Here is a 24566-nt window from a genome sequence, read left to right on the forward strand (position 1 = left end):
AAACAGATGATTGCATGGGTGTGTATTGTCCTTACAAAATGTAACGTTAGCTTTCATTTTGAGAGGACTAGAATATAGAGTAAGGATGTGATGCTGAGGCTTTATAAGGCATTGGTCAGACTGCACTGGGAGTACTGTGAGCAGCTGTGGGCCCCTTATCTAAGAAAAGATGTGCTGGCTTTGGAGAGGGTCCAGAGAAGGTTCAGGAGAATGATTCCGGGAATGAAAGGGTTAACACGAGGAGCGTTTGTTGGCTCTGGGACTGATCTCAATGGAGTTTAGAAGAACGAAGGGATCTCATTGAAACCGATCGAATATTGAAAGGCCTAGAACGAGTACATGTGGAAAGGACGTTTCCTATTGTGGGGGAGTCTAGGAACAGAGGGCACAGCCTCAGAATAGAGGGACGTCCATTTAGAAAAGAGATGAAAATGAATTTCTTCAGCCAGAGGGTGGTGAACCTGTGGAATTCATTGCCACAGGCAGCTGTGGAGGCCAGGTCACTGAGTATATTTAAAGCTGAGGTTGATTAGTCATGCCATCAAAGGTTATGGGGAGAAGGCAAGAGAATGGGGTTCAGAGAGATAATAAATCGACCATGATGGAATTGCAGAGCAAAGTGGGTTGAATTGCCTAATTCTCATCCGATGTCTCTTGTCAATATGTTTTATTTACTGTACTAAGTCCACTGGAATCAGACAAAAGTGTGTTATAAATAGTTAATAAATATAATTATACATTTCATAAGTGATTTTGCAAATGTATTTTTATCATTTTAATGACTGACATAGGACCTGAAATGTTATTTCTGAATAAATGAACTGGAAGTTGCCCATCAACATTTAATAACTAGTAACTTTGTTGTATCAAATACTTCGGTATCAGCTAACTCCCTTTCAAAAAGGAAAGTTCAATTTGAGACAGAACTACTAAGAGTTAACAAGTTCATTTCAGAGAGCTTCTCTTCATCATATGTACCGTCATTTTGTGAAACAAAACTCCTCCAGTTATCATTACAATAGAGATTCCACATTGCAGATGGTAAAGGAATTCAGGGCATTAAAGTATGGTCCCAGGAAATCTTCAAGGAGCGATGCCTCAGAAAGACAGTGTCCATCATTAAGGACCCCCATCACCCAGGTCATGCCTTACTCTCATTGCTACCATCAGGGAGGAGAGACACCAGCCTGAAGGCACGCACTCAACGATTCTGGAATGGCTTCTTTCTCCCTGCCATCCAATTTCTGAATGGATGAACACTACCTCACTATATTTTAAATTTCTATTTTTGCATTATTTATTTAACTATTAAATATATCTATTGTAATTCACACTTCTTTTCTATTATTATGTATTGCATTGTACTGCTGCAGCAAAGAGAAGAATCTTCACAACATATGCCAGTGACATTAAACTTAATTCCGATTCTAATTCTGAATTGTGTCATGCCCCAGATCAGCTCTACTGGAAACAATGTGAAGGACTTACGAGGACAAAAAGCATAAATCTCAGAGAAATAGGATGTGGTTAATTGTATTCAATGATATCTCGTGAGAAGATGGTACTATTCAAAGAAACTCTTTCAATAAAGCATCAAACTAACATTTCTCTGACATCACTAGATCTAGATGTGGTTACCTAGTTCAACATAGAACCATACTTTAATGTAGAACCACACAGAAAACCACTATTTCAAGTGAAATATTCATTTTTGCTGTCAACAGACCTTCCCTTTTGACATACTTAAACCTCCCACATGCATGAGGCACAGATCTATCTATTGATACGGTTGCAGGAAAAATATAAACAAGGTAGTTAAACATGGTGGCTCCAGACCACATGAAAAAGGAGGAAGGAAACCCCACATTGGTACTTCTGAAAAAGGAATTAAACCTACATGAGATTTGCCTGAGTATCATTTTAAGGGTATTGAAATGTTTTATTTGCTACCGTTGTTCTTCCCTTTGCTTTTCTGTCCAATACTCCTCCCTCAATTCTATGCACAGATATAGTTCCAGCGACACTTTTGGCCAATCTTGAATTAACAAGACCATTCAACTCTCTGGCATCTCAGTCCTGACATCCACAATGCATTTTCCAGCCGTGTGCTCGAGATTGCAGTTGGCAGCACACTTACAGAGTGTTAATGCTATGTTCAATAATGCTTACAGCAACAAATATTATTAAATAATAATATTAAAGCAACAAGTGCAAGATTTGTATTTCTTTTAAAAATATTATTAGTATGTTTTCCTGCTTGGAGTTGTACATCCCAGCTTTGATTTAAGCTTTGAAATAATAATGATCACAATAGACTACAGGTAATTAAACATTCTTTATTTATTTATTGAGATACAGCACAGAATTTAAAGACCAGCCCAGATCAGAGGCGAGAACTGATTTTGCTCGCCCTTCCGTGATTTTTACTCCTCTCTCCGGGGCGCTGGAGCCTTTCGCTATGTGTTGTTTGGTCAGTTTAAACGCCGGCCCAGATAGACTGAGAGGACAGGGTGTTGGTCGGGATGAGAGCTGATTTCGCTTCTTCTCCACAATGGTAATCTCTGTGGCGCTGAGGCTATGAAGACTGCCCTGGCTGCTGTGCTCTGTGCCCGTTACTACGATGAACTGATAGGTGAGGCTTCGGGCCTACCCTGGGCTGCTCCGGGGTTCGGATCTGAGGACTCAGTCTTGGTTCGGAATGTTGTTGTTCGCTTCAACTGTTTGCATAATTTGTGTTTTTTTGTCTTTCTCTTGCGCATCGGGTTTTGGTCTTTTATTTTTATTCTTTTTTTTCTTCAGCTGGGTTCTTTCGGGTTTCTTACTTTGTGGCTACCTGTGAGCAAGCAATTCTCAAGTTTGTACGACTTACACATTCTCTGACAATAAATGGACTTGAAGCTTGAATCTTGAGTAGGCCCTTTGAGCCACACCACCCAGCAATCCTTTGATTTAATCCTGGCCTAATCACGGGACAATTTAGAATGATTAGTTAACCTACCAACCTGCATGTCTTTGGACTGTGGGAAACCAGAGCACCCGGAGGAATCCCATTTTGAGCACTGCAGTTCAACCCCCTCCCCCCATAGCTTTACTTTCCGGCTGCAGAACGCAGGTGCAAAGAACTCTGGTGAACAAGCGTGGTGCTTTACAGCACCAGTGATCAGAGTGCTATTCTTGCCAACAGAGTACACAGTGCCAGGGGAGGCTTCCTCGGGTTCCTCCCATATTCCAAAGAAGTGCGGGTTATGGTTGGTAAGTCGCGGGCATGCGGTGTTGGCACCAGAAGCAGAATTGCATTCATTCTCACTGACATGTCATCAAATTTGTTGTTTCACAGCAGACTACTGCAAGACAAAAGATAACAATAAATAAATAGTGCAGAAGATGAACAGTAGTGTTCAGGGGCTGTTTAGATATGCAGTGGTGGTGGGGAAGAAGCCATGCTAAAATGTTGAGACTTGGTCTTTAGGACCCTGTACCTCCTCCGTGATGGTAGCTACATGAAAAGGGCATGTCCCAGAGGGTCTTTAATGATGGACACTGCCTTCTTGAGGTAGCACCTCCTGAAGATGTCCTGGATGGTGGGGAGGGTTACATGCGTGATGGAACTGGCTGAGTCTAAAACCCTCTCCACCCCCTTGCGATCCTGTGCTTTGGAGGCTCCATACCAGTCTGTGATGTTCTCCACTGTACATCGGTAGAAATTTGCAAAGAGTCCTTGGAGACGTACCATATCTCCTCAAACTCCTAATGAAGTAGAGCCGCTGGGGTTTCTTTGTGATTACATCAATGGAATTGGTTTATCATTGTCATATGTACCGAGTATACAGTGAAAAGCTTGTTTTCTGTAACGTTCATAAAGATAAAATCAATACACAGTGCCACAGAGAAAGTGCAGTGCAGGTAAACAAAAAGGGTGCAAGATCATAATGAGATGCTGTGCCCAGGGATAGATCCTCTGACGTTTTGATGCTCAGAAACATGAAGCTGCTCCCCACTGACCCCTCGATGAGGACTAGTGTGTATTCTCCACTTCCTGAAGTCCACAGTCAATTGCTTCATCTTGCTAACGTTGAGTGCAAAGTCAATGTTCTGACACCACTCAACCAGCCAATGCATCTCACTCTTGTACCCTTCCTTATCACCATTTTATACTCCCTAATACTTGATCCACCTGCTAATGGGTACAATTTCTCCTTATCTGCTCTGCTTACATTCTTCATAATGTGAAGCATCTTTACTAGGACATCTTGCCATTTTTTTTCTATACCCACAGCAAGGAGAACTATCCCTTGCTTCTCCAGTCTATCATTATACCTCCATTGCCTTATCCTTGGAACTATTGCTTCTTCACCATCTTTCCTAAAGTATGGCACTCAAACTGGACAAGATATTTCATTTATTGCTGATTCAATTGTTCCAACAGGTCTAAATGATTTCCTTGCTTGAGCTTTTAGCTTGTATTTAAATAGCCCAGGATCCTGTGCACTTTTATAATCACTTTCTCAACTTCTACTAACTTCCAAAAAAACCACGCACATCTTGACGAAGGACCTTGGCCCAAAATATTGACCTTACTCTTTTCTAGAGATGCTGCCCGACCTGCTGAGCTCCTCCAGCATTCTGTGTGTGTCACATGCACACCACGATCTAGTTGATCTTACAACCCTTCAAGTTTACATTACTTCTTATTGCCCCTTCTGACCATTTTAACACTTCACATTTGGCAAGATGAACTTTCACCTTCCTATTCACCATTCCATCTGCCTGACTAGAGTCTGTTGCTTTCATCCTCCTTTTCCTTGTGCCTCCAAGTTTGCAATTTTGGATATTGTACTCTACATCCAAATCCGAGATATAGAGAGGAAAATCAATCATCTTTTACTTAACCCAGGGAATTTCACGCATCTCTATCTTTTCCTACCATTTGACTTTGCCAATTTCTGATCCATGCTGCTAGAATTCCTTATCCCATGACCTTCGATTTTGATGACGCCAATTACATGGCAACTTATTACAATCTTTTTTTTATGTCCATTTAGATTCATAACACAGCTCAGGAACAGGCGCTACAGATCACAACATCCATGCTAACCATCTACCTGCACGTGATCTACATCCCTCCATTCCCTGTCTGTTTACGTGCTTTAACAGATGCTTCTTAAACAGCCAGGGCCTCAATTTCTTTTTCTTCGCTTCTAGCCAGCCACGTGCCTGCAAAATGTATCTCAATTCAGTTTTTAGTTTATTGCCAATCTATTCATGGAGTCTCCTTGAGCCTCATTTCCTTTTCCACTAATCCCCCCCAACCCCACCCCACCACCCGGTACTAACCCCACCCCTACCCCTCCAACTAAGCCTTCTGTGACCAACCCGCTCCTCAGTTGTGTAATTAACATGGTATCTATCAATCACGAGGAATCCTGCAGATGCTGGAAACTCAAGCAACACACATCAAAGTTGCTGGTGAACGCAGCAGGCCAGGCAGCATCTCTAGGAAGAGGTACAGTCGACGTTTCGGGCCGAGACCCTTTGTATCTACCATGGTTTACTTTGTAAAACTCCATATTCTCGGTTACCCATGGAATTTACAGGGCTATATCTCATTCAGTTGATATAACAGACCAGGCACAAACATACTCTCAGGTAACCCATTCAAACCTTCAAACTGCTCACAGAGGCTAAATACTGCAGGGTCTAAAGACAAATTATTTAGAAACACAACTTTAGCTTGCAAACACAAGAGATTCTGTAGATGCTGGAAGTATAATTTCTCAAGTGATGAAACTGACCACCACCCTGGGAAGGTAGCCTTGGAAAATCCCAGGAGAGGTTAAGGACATCAACACCTGTATCAAACACAAGTAGATCTTTGCATCTCCTTATTATTTTAATGTTGTAGTTTTATTCTCTTTCAAATATTTCCTATAAAACTTTCAAGCTTTTTGACAGCCGGTACAGCTTGCAGCTTAGCCATCAGTCAAAACAAAGGATGAATTTATGACTGACAGATGGAGCTGCCTTTCTTCAGAAAGCTTCAGGGAGGAGATCTGCTCGAGGTAATAGTAGTTTTGGTACACAGGTGAGTGGTGGGCTCAGGAATGTCCAATATCACATCCCCATAGATTTCTGTTAAACACCACGGGGCATGTCAGTTATCACCACATATGTTCACTGATTTCACAGTAAATGAAAAACTTCAGGTTGGCTGCTGTACAACTGTTTTCGGAAAAAAAAGTTAAAATCAATAGCAGATCTGTATATTGCGACGGTATCTCTGTCCACAAGGCCAAGGCAGCAAACAAAACTGAAAGCTAAAGTGCGAAGCTAAAGAGTCTAATTTCAAAAAAACATCAGAACAATTTTAGCTTTTGAATAAATCCAAAAGTGTGGGAATTCATGCACACCACAGTTTAACAAGTAACAAATGTATAGAAACAGAACACCTACAGCACAATACAGGCCCTTTGGTCCTTACTTTAGAAACTACCTAGGCTTACCCATAGCCCTCTATTTTTCTAAGCTCCAAGTACCTTTCCAGCAGTCTCTCAAAAGAGCCTATCGTACCCACCTCCACCACCATCACCAGCAGCCCATTCCACACACACAACTCTCTGCGTAAAAAATTTACCCCTGATATCTCCTCTGTACCTAATGTTCTCCTCTGTACTTAAGTATCTCCAGTAACTTTAAAAAAAGGTGGAAAATTGATAATTTCTTTTCAAAAATACCATCCTCAAGAATCAGAACTAGCCCATTAAAAACACATGTGACAACTTTCCATGTGTTTCAGCACATCTATCCTGCTAGGGAAGAAGATGCCAACAGGAAACTAAATGTTTTAAATTTCAGAAATATTATGCATTTCTCCTTTTAGAAAGAGTTTTCAAAACTGGTTTTGCATTCAAACATGTTGCCAACTAGCTGGAAAGCAGACAGTGCTTACCTCCCACATATACACGTTGCTTTTGACCTGGGATTTTTTCTTCCTTTCCCCAGAAAATGGACCATATTTTCGTCCTTTCTGAATAAACCTCGTGGCCCACACACCTGCAAAACACAAGTTTCATGAAGCCATACATCCAAGGTTTAACAAAGACCTAAAGAAAATGTAATTTCTCAGATTTTTTCATATTTAGTTTTGAAATGGATGGCCATTCTGCCCATCAGACTTATATCAGCTCTTGGATCAATCCCATTAATCTTATCCCTTCACTTGTTTCACCATGACCTGTTCCTTCACACCTACCCCTCAACTCCCCTCAGCCCCAATTCCCCTGCACCTTTAACTACCCATTGGGTATTTTACAGCAACTGATTAACCAATCAACAAGCACGTTCTTTGGAATATGGAATGAAACCGTAGACTGGCCGTGGAGAATGCACGTAGTCCACAGCGAAAATCTTCAAACACTATACCTACAACAACTGAGCTCTGGGTTGAACAAGACTGGCTGGAGCAGGAGATAGCAATGCTTTCTCTATCCCATTCTGCCTTTGGGCAAGATATAATTCAAATAGATAGTTAGAATCCTTTTCCCAGGGTTCAATCACCAATTACTAGAGGACATGTATTTAAGACGAGAGGGTGAGAGTTTAATAGAGATGTACGGGCTATGTTTTATTTGTAACACATAATGGTGGGTATCTGGAACAGGTTGCCAGGTTTAGTAACGGAGGCAGATATGAAAGGGGCATTTAAGAGACTGTTAGACATATGGATGTACAGGGAATGCAGGAATATGAATGATGTATAGGCTGAATCCAATATAGTGCTTGGTGCAGACATCCTGCACCAAAGACCTGCTTCTATATTGTACTGTTCTATGTTAACGAATTATTAGTGTGAAGTAATAGATCAGGGCAAAATTGAAAATATGAAACGCTCAGAATTGGGATCAGGTTTTTCATGACTTATGTTATTTGCAGCAGCAGAACAGTGCTAGACAAAAACTTTACTTCAAGGATGGATGGATGGATAGATGGATAGGAAGAATGAGGTAACATTCACGGACCATTCAGAAATCTGTTGACAGAGTGGAAGAAGTTGTTCCCAACACATTGAATGTGGGTCTTTGTGCTCCTGTATCTCCTCCTCGATGATAGTAATGAGAAGAGGGATGGGACCTTGGATGGTAAGGGCCCTCAATGATGGATGCCACCTTCCTGAGGACACTGCCTCAAGATGGTGGGAAGGGCTGTGCCTGTGATGCAGCTGGCTGAGTCTACAACAACCCTCTGCTACCTCTTTCCAACCTGCCAGCACACTGGAGTCTCCGTATCTGGGGATGATGCAGCCAGTCAGAATGCTCTCCACTGCGCATGTATAGAAATTTGCTACAGTCTTTTCAGAAATACCGTATTTCCTCAAACTCCTAATGAAGTACAGAAGCTGGCAGGCCTTCTTCATGACTGCATCAATGTGTTGAGCCCATGACAGATCCTGAGATGTTGACACCCAGGAATCTAAAGCTGCTCACCCTTTCCACCACAGTCCTCTCAACCACAACTGGTGTATGTTCTCCTTCATCGCCTTCCTGTCGTACACAATAAGTTCCTGGGTCCTGCTTACGTTGAGTGCAAGGTTGTTGCTGCAATTCCACTTAACCGGCCAACAAGTCTCACTCCTGTACACCTCCCCGCCATCGTCTGAGATTCTGCCAACAACAGAGGTGTCATCGATGAATCTATAGATGGTACTCAAGCTGTGCATCGCCACACAGTCATGAGTGTAGAGGATAGAGCAGTGGGCTAACCACGCACACTTGAGATGCACCTGTATTGATTGTCAGCTTTAAGATGTTATTTCCCATCCACACTGACTGTGGGCTCCCGATGAGGATGCCAAGGACCCAGTTGCTGAGGGAGGCATTGAAGCAGGTTGATTAGTACTGAAAGGACGATGGTGTTGAATGCTAAGCTCTAACCAATAAACAGCAGCCTGACATCTGCATTACTGTTGTCTAGGTGTTTCAGTGCCAAGTGGAAAACCAGTGAGGTTGCATCCATGAGGAAATCTGCAGATGCTGGAATTTCAAGCAACACACATCAAAGTTGCTGGTGAACGCAGCAGGCCAGGCAGCATCTCTAGGAAGAGGTGCAGTCAACGTTTCAGGCTGAGACCCTTCGTCAGGACTAACTGAAGGAAGAGCTAGTAAGAGATTTGGAAGTGGAAGGAGGAGGGGGAGATCCAAAATGATAGGAGAAGACAGGAGGGGGAGGGATGGAGCCAAGAGCTGGACAGGTGATTGGCAAAAGGGATATGAGAGGATCATGGGACAGGAGGCCTCTAGGGGGAAAGAAAAGGGGATGGGGATGGGCAAGGGGTATAGTGAGGGGGACAGGGGGAGAAAAAGGAGAGAGAGAGAAAGAATGTGTGTATATAAATAAATAATGGATGAGGTACGAGGGGGAGGTGGGGCATTAGTGGAAGTTTGAGAAGTCAATGTTCATGCCATCAGGTTGGAGGCTACCCAGACGGAATATAAGTTGTTGTTCCTCCAACCTGAAGGCCTGTTGTGGTGACAGACAAATTGCAGTGGGTCCAAGTCCTCGCTCAGGCAGAAGTTAATTCCAGTCATTTCATCGGAGCAGGATGATAGTTGTTGAAGCAGCTCACCCTGCTCTTCTGGGGCACAGGTATGATTGACACCCTTTTGATGCAGGTAGGGACCTCCGATCACAGCAGTGAGTAGTTGGAGATGTCCTTGCACACTTCGGCCAGTCAGTCGGCACAGGTTTTCAGTGCTCTATCAGGTACACCGTCGGGGCCTGGTGCCTTGTGAGACTTCGCCTTCAAGGATGTTCTAATCACAAGACAAAGGAGCAGAAGTAGGCCATTCGGCCCATCGAGTCTGCTCCGCAGCTCCCCCATGAGCTAAACTATTCACCCATCTAGTTCCAATTTCCGGCTTTTTCCCCAATCCCTTGATACCCTGACTAATTAGATACCCGTCAATCTCCTCCTTAAACACCCTCAATGATCGGGCCTCCACAGCCATATGTGACAACGAATTCCACAAATCCACAATCCTCTGGCTAAAAAAATTTCTGCTCATCTCTGTTTTAACTGGGTATCCTCTAATTCTAAGACTCTGGCCTCTTGTCCTGGACTCACCCACCAAGGGAAATAACCTTTCCACATCTACTCTGTCCAACCCTTTCAACATTCGAAACGTTTCTATGAGGTCCCCTCACATTCTTCTATACTCTAATGAATACAATCCAAGAGCCGACAGACGCTCCTCATATGTTAGCCCCTGCATTCCAGGAATCATCCTCGTAAATCTTCTCTGAACTCTCTCCAACATCAGTACATCCTTTCTAAGATAGGGGGCCCAAAACTGCACCCAGTATTCCAAATGAGGTCTCACTAATGCCCCATAGAGTCTCATCAACACCTCCTTACTCTTATACACTATTCCTCTTGAAATGAATGCCAACATAGCATTCGCTTTCCTTACCGCCGATCCAACTTGGTGGTTAACCTTTAGGGTATCCTGCATGAGGACCCCCAAGTCCCTTTGAACTTCCAATTTTTGAATTTTCTCCCCATCTAAATAATAATCTGCCCGATTATTTCTTCTTCCAAAATGTACAACCATACATTTGTCAACGTTGTATCTCATCTGCCATTTCTTTGCCCACTCTCCTAAACTGACTAAGTCTCTCTGCAACCTTTCCGTTTCTTCAACAGTTCCTGCTCCTCCACCTATCTTGGTGTCATCCGCAAACTTGGCCACAAAACCATTTAATCCATAATCCAAATCATCGATATACATCGTAAAAAGAAGCGGCCCCAACACCGACCCCTGCGGAACACCACTAGTAACCGGCAACCAATCAGAATAGGATCCCTTTATTCCCACCCTTTGCTTTCTGCCTATCAGCCAATGCTCCACCCATTCCAATATCTTTTCTATAATTCCATGGGCTCTCATCTCATTAAGCAGCCTCATATGCGGCACCTTATCGAAGGCCTTTTGAAACTCCAAATACACAACATCCACAGCCTCTCCCTTGTCAATCTTATTCGAGATTACCTCAAAAAATTCCAATAAGTTGGTAAGGTGGGATCTTCCCTTCATGAAACCATGCTGGCTTCGGCCTATCTTGTCATGCACCTTGAGGTATTTCATAACCTCGTCCTTGAGGATTGACTCCAATATCTTTCCAACCACCGATGTCAGACTAATAGGTCTGTAATTTTCTTTTTGCTGCCTCCTTCCTTTCTTAAATAGTGGAACTACATTTGCGACCTTCCAGTCCTCCGGAACCATGCCAGAGTCTATTGATTCCTGGAAGATCATTTCCAATGCTTCCACAATCTCCAAAGCCACCTCCTTCAGAACCCTTGGGTGCACCTCATCCGGGCCGGGAGACTTATCTATTCTTAGTCCACTTAGCTTCCCAAGCACTTTCTCTCTAGTTATCTTGACTGTACCTAATTCTATTCCCTGATACCTCTGGCTATCAGGTATATTGCTCATGTCTTCCACTGTGAAGACTGATGCAAAATACTCATTCAGTTCCTCCGCCATCTCTTTGTTATCCATTATAATTACTCCAGCATCATTTTCAATCGGTCCCATATCTACCCTTGTCACTCTTTTACTCTTCATATATTTAAAAAAGTCTTAGTATCCTTTTTTATGTTAATCGCCAACTTCCTTTCATAATTCATCTTTTCTTTCCTAATGACTGTCTTAGTTTCTTTCTGTAAGTTTTTAAAAGTCTTCCAGTCCTCATTTTTCTCACTAATTTTTGCTTCCTTGTACGCTGTTTCTTTTGCTTTTATTTTTGCCTTAACCTCTCTCGTTAGCCACATTTGTGCCATTTTTCCATTCATGATTTTCTTTTTTCTTGGAATATATTTTTCCTGCATTTTCCTTATTTCTTGTAGGAATTTCATCCAATTCTGCTCTGCCGTCCCTCCATTTAGTTTACTTTTCCAATTGACTTGTTCCAATTCCTCTCTCATACCACTGTAATTTCCCCTGTTCCACTGAAATATCGATACACCTGATACCAGCTTCTCCTTTTCAAATTTGAAACTGAACTCAATCATATTATGATCACTACTTCCAAGAGGTTCCCTTACCTCCAGCTCTCTAATCGCCTCAGGTTCATTACACAGCACCCAATCCAAAACAGCCGGTCCCCTGGTGGGCTTCTGGACAAGTTGCTCCAAAAAGCCATCCTGTAGGCATTCTACAAACTAATGTCAGCCTCCAAAACAGTAATGCCAATGCTAGGAGGATTCACACTGCGTAGTGTTACACTCTCCTTTTCAAAGTGTGCAGGAAATACCCAGAAGCCCAGACGGAAGACGAAAGATCATTGAACCAAATTATTAACATTACTTCTCTCACCGCAGATACTGTTTGACGTGGTAAGCATTTCCAGCATTTATTCAATTTATTTACATTAGAGAACAACTGTACCCAGACAGGTTTCAACATCATTATCCCTGGAATTCTGATCAGCACTTGTCCGCGTTTCTTTCTCAACAACTTTGGTTAGTAAAAGCTGTTTATGACTGGGTGCTGCAAACCAGTGTTAAAATACTTGCGTTTAGCTGGAACTACAGCGGTATTATGGCAGAATGAACCTACATGCCTGCTTTGGGAGTGTGAAACCGGAAAGAGAGACAGGAATAAGCAGGAGATATGACCCAGGTTCGTAGGTCACATGCAAGTCACTTCAAATGAGCAAATTGCTGAAAACCTGCCAATAGAAAGTTTGGGGATCACAGAAGACATCCAAAACCAAAAAAAAACAGTAGATGGCTATGTCACCAATGGACTGTTGTGTAACGATATGGAGAGTGACTCTTTCCTCCTGCTTTACAAGGTAAAGCTGTGTGCAGTCAACTTTCTGGTCAGTCTCCATTTTGTACAAACATGAGGAGTGCTAACTATCAGTCTTCAAAGCTTTTGATCAGACGGGTCCAACGTAAAATGACAAATGCAGGGGTTGTGAGAACAGGTGCAGAATTAATTTCCAAAGGTGCTGATCATTTTCAGCTTCTGTCAATGAAAACACTCACCTAGGCGTCTTTCATCCACTGCTGACTGCTGTAAGGTCACCTCTTGAGGAAGTCCCTTCAGTATACGCTGGGGCACATCAACTAACATCTCCACTTTGGGTGCAGACATTAGATTGCTCTGAATTAAGTGATAAAACAACAGAAGTCATAAGCTTAGCAATTATAACATCACTTTAAAAACAACAAACAAGATTCTCATTCAGAGTGAACTTCCTATTCTGAAGTAGCCAACTAACTCAGTGGAAAAATCAGTACTCCATCTCAAAACCTTACGACGTAGAGTGTATTTTCACACAACTAATTATTCTGGAACTGTTGCTAAAGATTCTGATAAAGGACACGAGCTGAAATGTTGGCTCTGTTTCTCTCTCTACAGGTGCTGCCTGACCTGAAGAGTGTTCCAGAATTTTCTGGTTTGATTTCAGATCTGGGTTTTTTTTTGCACTTTTTAATGTTTGGACAGGACAAGTACACTTTTCCTTTAATTCTGTTTTCTCCAAGAAGACCACGACTTTGTCATAGGGTTTGGAGGCTTGCAGGCCTCAATTACCCAGAGCGCCATATTGCCTGGAGTCAGGGCTTTATGCTTTTACTTTTGGTAGGGTCACCCATGCCAAACAGATCAAAGGTGGAGACCAGACTAAGAATGGTCCTCCAGTCCTCCAGGTTCGGGGGTTCAGCTCAGGGTTAATAACACTGAATGGTCAAAAAGAAATTGTTACGGAAACAGCGATGAAGGTTCCTTCACTGTGGTCAAGGCTAGACAAAGATGGAGGACCTTCATTTCAGCCTTAAATGCCCTAATGGTGCTTTAGCGAATACCGTTTAATATTTAACATCCACAGATAGATAGGGACACTAAGCAAAGTGTCTTAGTGATGAATTGTATGACCCAGTTGCAGTCCCATGTTCCAAGCACAGTTACTTAACTGCAGATAGAACTTCAGAATTTCAATACAAATCAGCTTAGTCCCTTGAATCTGCCAATTGCATACAGCACGAAACACAAGGGAATTCACAAAACACAAGACAATTGTGACAAAAACCAATGTAAAACCTATGCTCAAAGCCCATTGGAATATTGAGCCCCAGTTCTACACATCCACCTGAGAAAGATGCAAAGCCTTGAGTGATTTACTGGGGATAAGGGATTAACACCAAATTCATAAACTGCAGAAGCTGGGACTGTTCTCCAGGGAGCAAAGATCAGGGATGTTTACAATCATGAAAGGTTTGGATAGAACAAGTAAAGATAAACTATTTTCCGTTTAAAAGGAGTTTATAAAATAATTGACAGAGGCATCAAAGGCTACAGGTGGGGAAAAAAAACTTCTACTGCTTTGGGCAGTAAGGCTTCAGAATGAAAAGAGAACACTGTAAATACTTAGCAAGCTGTGGGGTATCAATGGAGATTAAAACAGGGTAAATAATTCAGGTCAATGACCTTTCTTCATTATTTTAGGATTTTGAATTCCCTGTTGACAGGACGGTAGATAGAGATCCTTAAAAAAAATGGATTAACATTTCAAAAAGAAACTGCTAGGATTTTGGATGGAACCCATCGGGTTTCTCACAAGCCAGTGTAAGTTTGAAGAGTAATATTGCTTTTCCATGTCCTACTGTATTTTACAAGAAATCAATGCAACATAGAGTTCATGACCAGAAATTTCAAAAAGAGGGAATGAGGCTGAATTATGATTACAACTGGCTACCAGACATTCACTGTTAGGCTCACATAAGGAATAAAGATCTTTTGCTGGGGCACCAGATGCGATTTCACACCTATGAACTCTCGCTTGGTTAAGTAGTCAAGTGTCATCACAAGACAAATGATCCTGAAAATCTGTTTTAAAAAAAAATGCATGCTGAAAACAGGAGAAAAAAATGGAGCATGAATACAAATTCCTCAGTGATAACCTTCTCTTCTGTCAAAGTGGGAGATGCTGTTTATAGCATTCCTGAAGATAATCCGAAACAGAAGTTTAACCTCTCCTCAGACAAGTGGGCTGAAATGACAGATTTGTACTAGGGTGGATGCCTAGGAGGTGATGCACCGTGGACTGTATCCAACTGGTAATTCTCAACCTATAGTGCAAATCTCTTCCAGATCCAGCAAATCCATCAGGAAATGTTACACCACACATAAAATAAAAACAGCCATGATAACCATGCAAAACATCATTCCAGGCCATGCAGCTAGCACAAGGTGTAAAGAGATTGCAGGAAAGTGAAAGATATATCTTCACCCTGCCCTGAAAAAGGCCACCTCCTCTCTCCTTCTTCTGATATCCTTGTTCTTTATCCATTTTACCCCATTCTGCCCTCCTCTGTTGAATGCATAATTAATAAACACTAAAGACACACAATTCTTATTCATTGATCGACACTACACACTCACATCGAGTTCCTCCATCGCGAACGGAAGGACCTCTTGATTGTGGGTAACTCTTTGAATCAATCAGTCAATGGCTCACATCACTACAAAGTAAAGGAAAGATACATTTTAAGAAATAATTGACAACTACTTACATTCGTCCAATGCACTTAACCACAGTCAAAGGTGCTACATAGTTGTGTTTGGTAGTATTCTGAGTTGAGGATTGATGGCCAAATGTTTTGTCACAGAGGTAACCTTTAAAAATGGAGGAGAGAGGAGTTCAAGTCTTTGTTGCAAACTAGTTTGCGCGTGGTTCCTTGAGCAACAAAGAATCTGCTGGAGGAATTCCATTGGTTGGGCAGCATCTGTAGGGAGGAAAGAAATTGTTGACATTTCAGATCGAAACCCTGCATCGGGACTTCTATTTCAACCCAAAACATCAATGGTTCCTTTGTGCACCAAATCCTTGGAGTTTTACCTTGCAGAATGTTTATTGCTCCAGATTCCAGGATCTGCAGTTCCTAGACTGCTTGTACATCTGTTTAAATCCATTTTCAATTGCGTCAAGGGCTATTGGGAAACTCAGAGTGTAGTAATAAGGCATCTGAAGGCACAGCCAAGTGTAACTGGTCAAAATAAGAAGAATACTGACATCTTCAATATCTATGCTCAGGATTACAGTATCTTCAGTATTTGTTACAACAGAAAGGAATACTCCATGTACAGGTGACTTGGATTCCTTCTCTCATAATGCCACTGCTCATCAAAATTGTTTAGAAGTGGAATTTTGGCTGATGTTGATGCTACCACTTTGCCGTCCCGCATCTCCCTGCCTATCCAGTCAAATAATTGTGAGCTGAGCTCTGTCTTTGCTAGTCTACTTCTGTATTGCATGGAATATCCTTCGCATCTGACCGGCCACACCATCATTTTTTTTTGCAAGTTCCCTGATAGATTTTGACACAGTTGCAAGTATTTTAAAAAGATGTCCACACAGCACAGAGGGGAGCAGGGGAGGGGACTGATGTGAATAAGATAGTGGAGTACGATAAACTGAGTTTCAGAAGTTTGATTCTATTGTAACCAATGCAGCAAGATTTCAGGAGTGGTGCGCAGTGCACAGTCACTTCAGTGAATTTACAGCCAGTATGTCTGGGATATTGGAGGAAACTAGAGCTGCCAGGGGCGGGAGCCATGTGATCACAGAGGGGATGTGCCCTCTCTGAAGACAGTACTAGAGGTCAGCTAATCCCATTAGCTCTCATTAAGGTCATATTCCTTTTCCGCCTCTCCTATACAAGTACGTTCCAAATCCGTTTTAAACATTGGTGTTGTATATTTAATATCTCAGTAATGGTTGAGTAATTTTGTAAATATATTATTTGATTAAGCAATTTTTACCAATCAACTTCCCAAGCTCTTTACTTCATCCTTCCCCCTCCAGGTTTCACCGGTCACCTTGTGTTTCTCTCTTCCCTCCTCCATCATTTAAATCTACTGCTCAGCTTTTTTCTCCAGTCCTGCCGAAGGGTTTCGGCCTGAAACATCGACTGTACTCCTTTCCATTGATGCTGCCTGGCCTGTGGAGTTCCTCCAGCATTTTGTGTGTGTTGCTCGGATTTCCAGCATCTGCAGATTTTCTCTTGGTTGCAATTATGCAATTTTTGTTTGTTTAAATAATTCATTATGGATTACATGTAAAAGTACGTGAATGGCAAACACAACAGTGGGGACAACAAAGTTTTAAAACAAATGCCAGATGACAACCTACCTGTTGAAGTGCAGTGAAACATTAGAGTTTTTAAAAAGTGCAGTGAGTTTAAAAAAAACAGTACTTTTTTTTCTTTGCAAGACAAGAAAGATATTCAAGTTAAAAATAAAGGCAGAAAACAGAAGAATTCACAGGTTCATAGACAGTGAGTACCGGGTATTACTAATCATAATTAAAAAGACCTGAATGGCTAACTATTTGGAAAGACAGATGCATTTGATTGCACAAGAGATACTGGTTGTTGTATACAGAGTGAATTAAGCAGTATTTTGAAACAAATGAAATCGCCAATGAGAAGCGAGTGCTAGTTTTGTTGAGTGCATTGGGTGAAAGAGCATATAGTTTGCTTAGGAGTTTAACTGCTCCAACCAAACCTACTGAAATGAGCTTTGCTGATATTGTGAAAGTAAGGCAGGAACATTTAGAAACCATTGCTGGTTGCAAAATGCTTTACATTTCATAAGTGTAATCGAAAGGAAGGGTAGTCCATTTCAGCACAAGTGGCTGAATTAGAAACATCTGAGCATTGTCAGTCAGTGATGGGCTTAATGAGGCACTGAGCGATTGCTTAGTTTGTGGCATTTTACAAGAAAGCATTCAAAAATAGGTCCCAACTGAAGCACGACTCACATTTAAAAGAATGGTTGAAATTGCTGCATCAATGGAAAAGGCAGATAGATATGCAGTTGAGTTGCAGACAGGAATGAAAGTCAATGTGAACAAAATTGCAACGTCTAGACAGAAACCGGCCTGGCCAAACAAATTGTGTTACTGTTGTGCAAAGGTGAAACTGGCAGAAAATACAGCAAAGTAGGGCACATACAAAGAGCATGTTGGGCAGATGAAAATAAATAGCTTTTTGATGAAAAACCTGATAATGATGAGAGTGACACAGGACTGAGTAGCCTCGAGATTTACAATGTGAAAACTAACATGAGACAAGCAACATGCCTTACACCAGAAGTGAACAGCAAATTAATAACAATGAATTGGACACTGGCTCAGCTGTTTCAGTCATTTCACAAAATAAGTTTGAATGACATTTTAAAAATATTGAGCTATAGCCTGTAGATATCCAACTAAGAAGATATTCTGGAGAAAAGATTACTCTGGTGGGAATGACATGGTAACAGTGAAATACAACAACCAACAATTCACATTGGGTTTGTACGTGGTAAAAACAGGAGGGCCAGCTTTGTGGGATTGTGAGTGGCTGAGACGACTACAACTTGATTGGAGATCCGTTCACTATTTGCTTGCCACATTCCCTGCGATAAAGTTAACTGAAAGCGAATTAAGAAAGATACCAGATGGTGCCACATCAGTGTTCAAGGATAATATTGCAAAACTCAAACATATATAGATAAGCATGCGAGGAGTGTTGTGTATTTAATACTTCAGCAATATTTGAGTAGTATTGTAAATATATTGGTTTACGCATTCATTACTTAAGTAATTAATTACGGGTTAAAGTAAAAGTACATGAACGGTATGTTACATCACACCACCATGTCATACGTGCGCGTCTCTCTCAGAGAAAAAAGGAAACTAAGACACACATTCCCGTCTCTGTGTTTCTATCTTGATTAGTTTCCTGTTTTGGAAAGTGACCAACTGTAACAATTGGGACCGAGAGGCAGCTACACCGTGGAGCTTCCCACAGAACCACCACAATCCAAATGCTCCCTATTGTCCAGAGACTGAGATTTTAAGGATCGGAGCAACACACACAAATTGCTGGAGGAACTCAGAAGGCCAGGCAGCATCCATGCTCCTATGCTCTGTCTGCTGGAAAATGCAGGATCTCCCAGTGGCCACCCATTTTAATTCCACTTCCCATTCCAACATGTCAATCCATGGCCTTCTTTACTGCTGCGATGAGGCCACACTCAGGCTGGAGGAGCAATACCTTATATTCCATCTGGGTACCCTCCTGCCTGATAGTCATAGTCATAGTCATACTTTATTGATCCCGAGGGAAATTGGTTTTCGTTACAGTTGCACCATAAATAATTAAATAGTAATAAAACCATAAATAATTAAATAGTAATATGTAAATTATGCCAGGAAATAAGTCCAGGATCAGCCTATTGGCTCAGGGTGTCTGACCCTCCAAGGGAGGAGTTGTAAAGTTTGATGGCCACAGGCAGGAATGACTTCCTATGACGCTCTGTGTTGCATCTCGGTGGAATGAGTCTCTGGCTGAATGTACTCCTGTGCCCACCCAGTACATTATGTAGTGGATGGGAGACATTATCCAAGATGGCATGCAACTTGGACAGCATCCTCTTTTCAGACACCACCGTCAGAGAATCCAGTTCCGTCCCCACAACATCACTAGCCTTATGAATGAGTTTGTTGATTCTGTTGGTGCCTGCTACCCTCAGCCTGCTGCCCCAGCACACAACAGCAAACATGATAGCACTGGCCACCACAGACTCGTAGAACATCCTCAGCATCGTCCGGCAGATTGTTAAAGGACCTCAGTCTCCTCAGGAAATAGAGATGGCTCTGCCCTTCTTGTAGACAGCCTCAGTGTTCTTTGACCAGTCCAGTTTATTGTCAATTCGTATCCCCAGGTATTTGTAATCCTCCGCCATGTCCACACTGACCCCCTGGATGGAAACAGGGGTCACCGGTACCTTAGCTCTCCTCAGGTCTACCACCAGCTCCTTAGTCTTTTTCACGTTAAGCTGCAGATAATTTTGCTCACACCACGTGACAAAGTTTCCTACCGTAGCCCTGTACTCAGCCTCATCTCCCTTGCTGATGCATCCAACTATGGCAGAAAAATTCTGAAGATGTCAAGACTCTGTGCAGTAGTTGAAGTCTGAGGTGTAAATGGTGAAGAGAAAGGGAGACAAGACAGTCCCCTGTGGAGCCCCAGTGCTGCCGATCACTCTGTCGGACACACAGTGTTGCAAGCACACGTACTGTGGTCTGCCAGTCAGGTAATCAAGAATCCATGACACCAGGGAAGCATCCACCTGCATCGCTGTCAGCTTCTCCCCCAGCAGAGCAGGGCGGATGGTGTTGAACGCATTGGAGAAGTCAAAAAACATGACCCTCACAGTGCTCGCTGGCTTGTCCAGGTGGGCATTGACACGGTTCAGCAGGTAGATGATAGCATCCTCAACTCCTAGTCGGGGCTGGTAGGCGAACTGGAGGGGATCTAAGTGTGGCCTGACCATAGGCTGGAGCAGCTCCAGAGCAAGTCTCTCCAGGATCTTCATGATGTGGGAGGTTCATGCCACCGGTCTGTAGTCATTGAGGCTGCTGGGGCACGGCGGCTTCGGCACAGGGACGAGGCAGGACGTCTTCCACAGTACAGGAACCCTCTGGAGACTCAGGCTCAGGTTGCTGGCATGAAAATTGATTTCTCGAACTTCCGGTAATATGCCCCCCCCCCCCACCAATTCCCATCCCCTTTTCCCTCTCTCACCTTACCTCCTTGCCTGCCCATCGCCTCCCTCTGATGCTCCTCCCCCCTTTCCTTTCTTCCATGGCCTTCTGTACTCCCCTATTAGATTCCTCCTTCTCCAGCCCTGCATCTCTTTCACCAATCACCTTCCCAGCTCTTTACTTCACCCCCTCCACCCCTCCTGGTTTCACCTTGAGTTTCTCCCTCCCCTCCCCCCATCTTCTAACTCTGACTCCTCATCCTTTTACACTCCCGTCCTGCTGAAGGGTCTCGGCCCAAAATGTCGACTCAACTCTTTTCCATAGATGCTGCCTGGCCTGCTGAGTTCCTCAAGCATTCTCCGTGTCGCTTCGATTTCCAGCATCTGCAGATTTTCTCTTGTTTGTAAAGGGCCCGAATTGTTTTTTGGAGGTATACTTTAATAAATGCATTGCAATCATATTTTCGACCCATAAGTGTCAGCTTCTCCCACAAAACTTTGGAATGGATTATTAATGGGGAGATTTAGGACTCTGACTGACTGATCACTGCAGCCTGAGCTTCAGCAAATACACAAACAAGGATGTAAGTTGCATTGGCAGCCATCAACTAGAGTGACGGAATAGTTTTTAGTAAAACAGCTACCAGCATATTCAAACACTGTAGCTATTGCCAGCCCTTTCCACGTCCAATGCTTAAAAGGCACTTGGAAGATACTTGGATAGGGGACGTGTAAAAGGGAGTATGTGTTAATAAAGGCAAATAGGATTAGCATTGTTTGGCGTCCGAGTGTGCATTGAAGTGAATTGACTCTATTTCTTACATCCTTCACATACATGAGTAAAAATTTTTACGTTATATCACCATCTGAATGTGCAAGTTATAACAATTTGTAATAAATAGTATGTACAACAGGACAGTCAGTATAGCGTAGAAATACAATTGTGTCAGCGTGAATTAATCAGTGTAATGGCCTGGTGGAAGAAGCTGTCCCGGAGCTGTTTCTGTGGTACCGTTTCCTGGATGGTAGCAGCTGGAACAGTTTGTGGTTGGGGTGACTCAGGTCCCCAGTGATCCTTCGGGCCTTTTTTATGTAACTGTCACTGTAAATGTCCTGAATAGCGGGAAGTTCACATCTACAGATGCGCTGGGCTGTCCGCACCACTCTCTGCAGAGTCCTGTGATTAAGGGAGCTACAGCTCCCATACCAGGCAGTGATGCAGCCAGTCAAGATGCTCTCAATTGTGCCCCTGTAGAAAGTCATTAGGATTTGGGGACTCATGCCAAACCTCTTTAATGCCTAAGGTGAAAGAGGTGCTGCTATGCCTTTTCCACCACACAGCTGGTGTGTACAGACCACGTGAGGTCCTCGGTGATGTGTATGCCAAGGAACTCAAAGCTGTTTACCCTCTCAGCTCCATATCCATTGCTGTCTAATGGGGTTGGTCTGTCTCCATCCCTCCTGTAGTCCACAACCAGCTCCTTTGTTTTTCCGACATTGAGGGAGATGTTGTTTTCTTGACACCACTGTGTCAGGGTGATGACTTCCTCTCTGTAGGCTGCCTCATTATTATTTGAGATTAGGCCAATCAATGTAGTAATCATCTGCAAGTTTAATTAGCGGATTGGAGCTGTGGCTGGAGACACAGTCATGGGTATACAGAGAGTAAAGGAGGGGGGTTAGGACACATCCCTGAGGGCTCCTGTGTTGAGGGTCAGAGGGGCAGAGGTGAGGGAACCAACTCTTACCACCTGCCAGCGATCTGACAACAGGAAGCCCAGGATCCAGCTGCACAAGGCAGAGTGAAGGCATGGATGAAACGGGCTGAAAGACCCTGGTTCTGCGCAGTACAACCTTTATGATTCTGGCATAAAATTTAAAAGGAACACACACAAAATGGTGGAGGAACTCAGCAGGTGAGGCAGCATCTATGAAAACGGTAAACGGTTTTGTGCCGAGATCTTTCATCAGGACTAGAAAGGAAGGGTAAGAACCGGGGGGGGGGGCGGGGGGGGGAAGGAAGATGTACGTTGGTAGGTAATAGGTGAAACTGGGAAGGGGGGAGGGGAGAAGTAAAGAGCTGGGAAGTTGATTGGTGAATGGGATAAAGGGCTGGAAATGGGAGAATCTGATAGGAGTGGACAGAAGACCATGGAAGAAAGGGAAGGGGGAGCAGCACCAGAGGGAGGTGATGGACAGGTAAGAAGATAAGGTGAGAGAGGGAATCACAAATGGGGAACGGCAAAGGTGAGGGGGGGGGTGCAATTAAATGGATAGATGGATACTTTATTGATCCCAAAGGAAATTACAGTGTCACAGTAGCATTACAAGTGCACAGATATAAATATTAGAAGAGAAGTAGAAAGAGGTTACCACAAGCAGCCTAACAGGAGAGTCATCACCTCCACAGCTATAGGGTTTTACTAATTATCGAGCCGAATGGCTGAGGGTAAGGAAGACCTCATACAGAGCTCTTTGGAGCAGGACATTGTCTTAGTCTACTCCTGAGAGTGCTCCTCTGTTCAGCCAAGGTGGCATGCAGAGGGTGAGAAACATTGTCCAGAATTGCCAGGATTTTCTGTAGGGTCCTTTGTTCCACCGCAGCCTCCAGTGTGTCCAGTTTGACTCCATAACAGAGCCAGCCTTTCTAATCAGTTTACTGAGCCTGTTGGCATCACCCATGTTGATGTCATTGCCCCAGCACACCACCACAAAGAGACTGTACTGGTGACAACAGACTGGTAGAACACGTGAAGGAGAGGCCTGAATACTCCAAAGGACCTCAGTCTCCTCAGGAAGTAGAGGCGACTCTGGCCCTTCTTGTACACAGCCTCTGTGTAGGGGCTCCACTCAAGTCTGTCTTCCAGTCTGGAAGTTCAAGAAATCAATGTTCATGCCATCAGGTTGGAGGCTACCCAGGCAGAATACCAGGTGTTGCTCCTCCAACCTGAGTGAGGATTATCTCATGTTTATAAACTGAAGGGGACAGAAAGAGACCGAAAAATGCATGAGGCTTAGACTCACCACGTTTAATGCCCACAGAATCAATATACACTATAATGCCTTGGTTTTGCCTTATTTTTAAGAGGGACAGAGTTTGCAGCTTCTAACTTGCAACTTAATTGAATTTGCAAATTGGGAGCTGCCAGTCCCAATCAACTTCAAACCTTGGAACCAGATCATTCTGTGTAAATGCTGCAGGGAGCTACCTCATTTCAATATGCTGATCAGCATAATTAGCCTTTATTTTAAGGGCTGAAATTTAGGCATTAAAATACTTATTTCTCTTTTGTCTATTGCCAGTCATACCTGGCATTTTCCAGTTTTACCTCGCGCTGGTTTGCCTGCATTGTCTGGAGAATGCATTGCGCAATCATGCCGTTTCCATGGCGCTCGGTTCGTGACTTTGTTTTCCAAGCATTGCAGCACTTGCTCAAGAATGGCATTTTAACCTTTCTCAGGTGAATTCCACATCCATTACCACAGGCAATGCAAAGGCAAAAACTCTGCAGCTGCTGATAATCCAGAACAGAAAGAGCAAAAGATGTCACAAATACTCTGCAGGATGAATATTTCCTCCCCCACCCTCCAAAAAAAAATACATTGTATTTGTTGCCCAGAGAGAAACAGAGTTGACATTTCAGATCAATGATCTATCATCAAATGAACACCCTCTCCACAAACCTGTTGGCTGCTCCCATCATATGCCATTTTTCCCCACTGCATTTTGAGTCTCTCATGCATGATCAGTGTTGGACTTCACAGTGGACTTTTGAAAAATTACAGCGAACTACAAAGGAAGCTTTAGAAAGAGTTTGATACTGCACTCAAGAACTGAATTAAAAAATGCTATTCATTGATTACCATGTTTAAAAGATATTTAGACAGGTACATGTATAGACCATAAGATAGGTATGGGAGCAGAATTAGGCCATTTGGCGTATCGTGTCTGCTCCGCCGTTTCATCAT

The 24566-nt window shown here is 43.0% G+C and overlaps 1 protein-coding gene across 4 annotated transcripts in view; it reads right to left on the minus strand.

Moving 5' to 3' along the window:
- prdm2b (PR domain containing 2, with ZNF domain b) overlaps positions 1-24566 on the minus strand; it is a 210699-nt gene that overhangs the window by 128925 nt on the left and 57208 nt on the right. For 3 of the 4 annotated variants that reach the window (XM_063033247.1, XM_063033248.1, XM_063033251.1), the window contains 3 exons: positions 15447-15526; positions 13049-13166; positions 6947-7050 (listed from right to left, as the gene is read on the minus strand). In XM_063033247.1, the coding sequence (XP_062889317.1) occupies positions 6947-7050; positions 13049-13166; positions 15447-15461 (237 nt within the window). In that variant the 5' untranslated portion in view covers positions 15462-15526. Of the gene's footprint in view, positions 1-6946; positions 7051-13048; positions 13167-15446; positions 15527-15577; positions 15595-24566 lie in introns of those variants that run through there. The other variant, XM_063033249.1, reaches the window with a different exon arrangement.

The sequence above is a fragment of the Mobula hypostoma genome, chromosome 25, assembly GCF_963921235.1.
Source record: "Mobula hypostoma chromosome 25, sMobHyp1.1, whole genome shotgun sequence".
NCBI lineage: Eukaryota > Metazoa > Chordata > Chondrichthyes > Myliobatiformes > Myliobatidae > Mobula > Mobula hypostoma.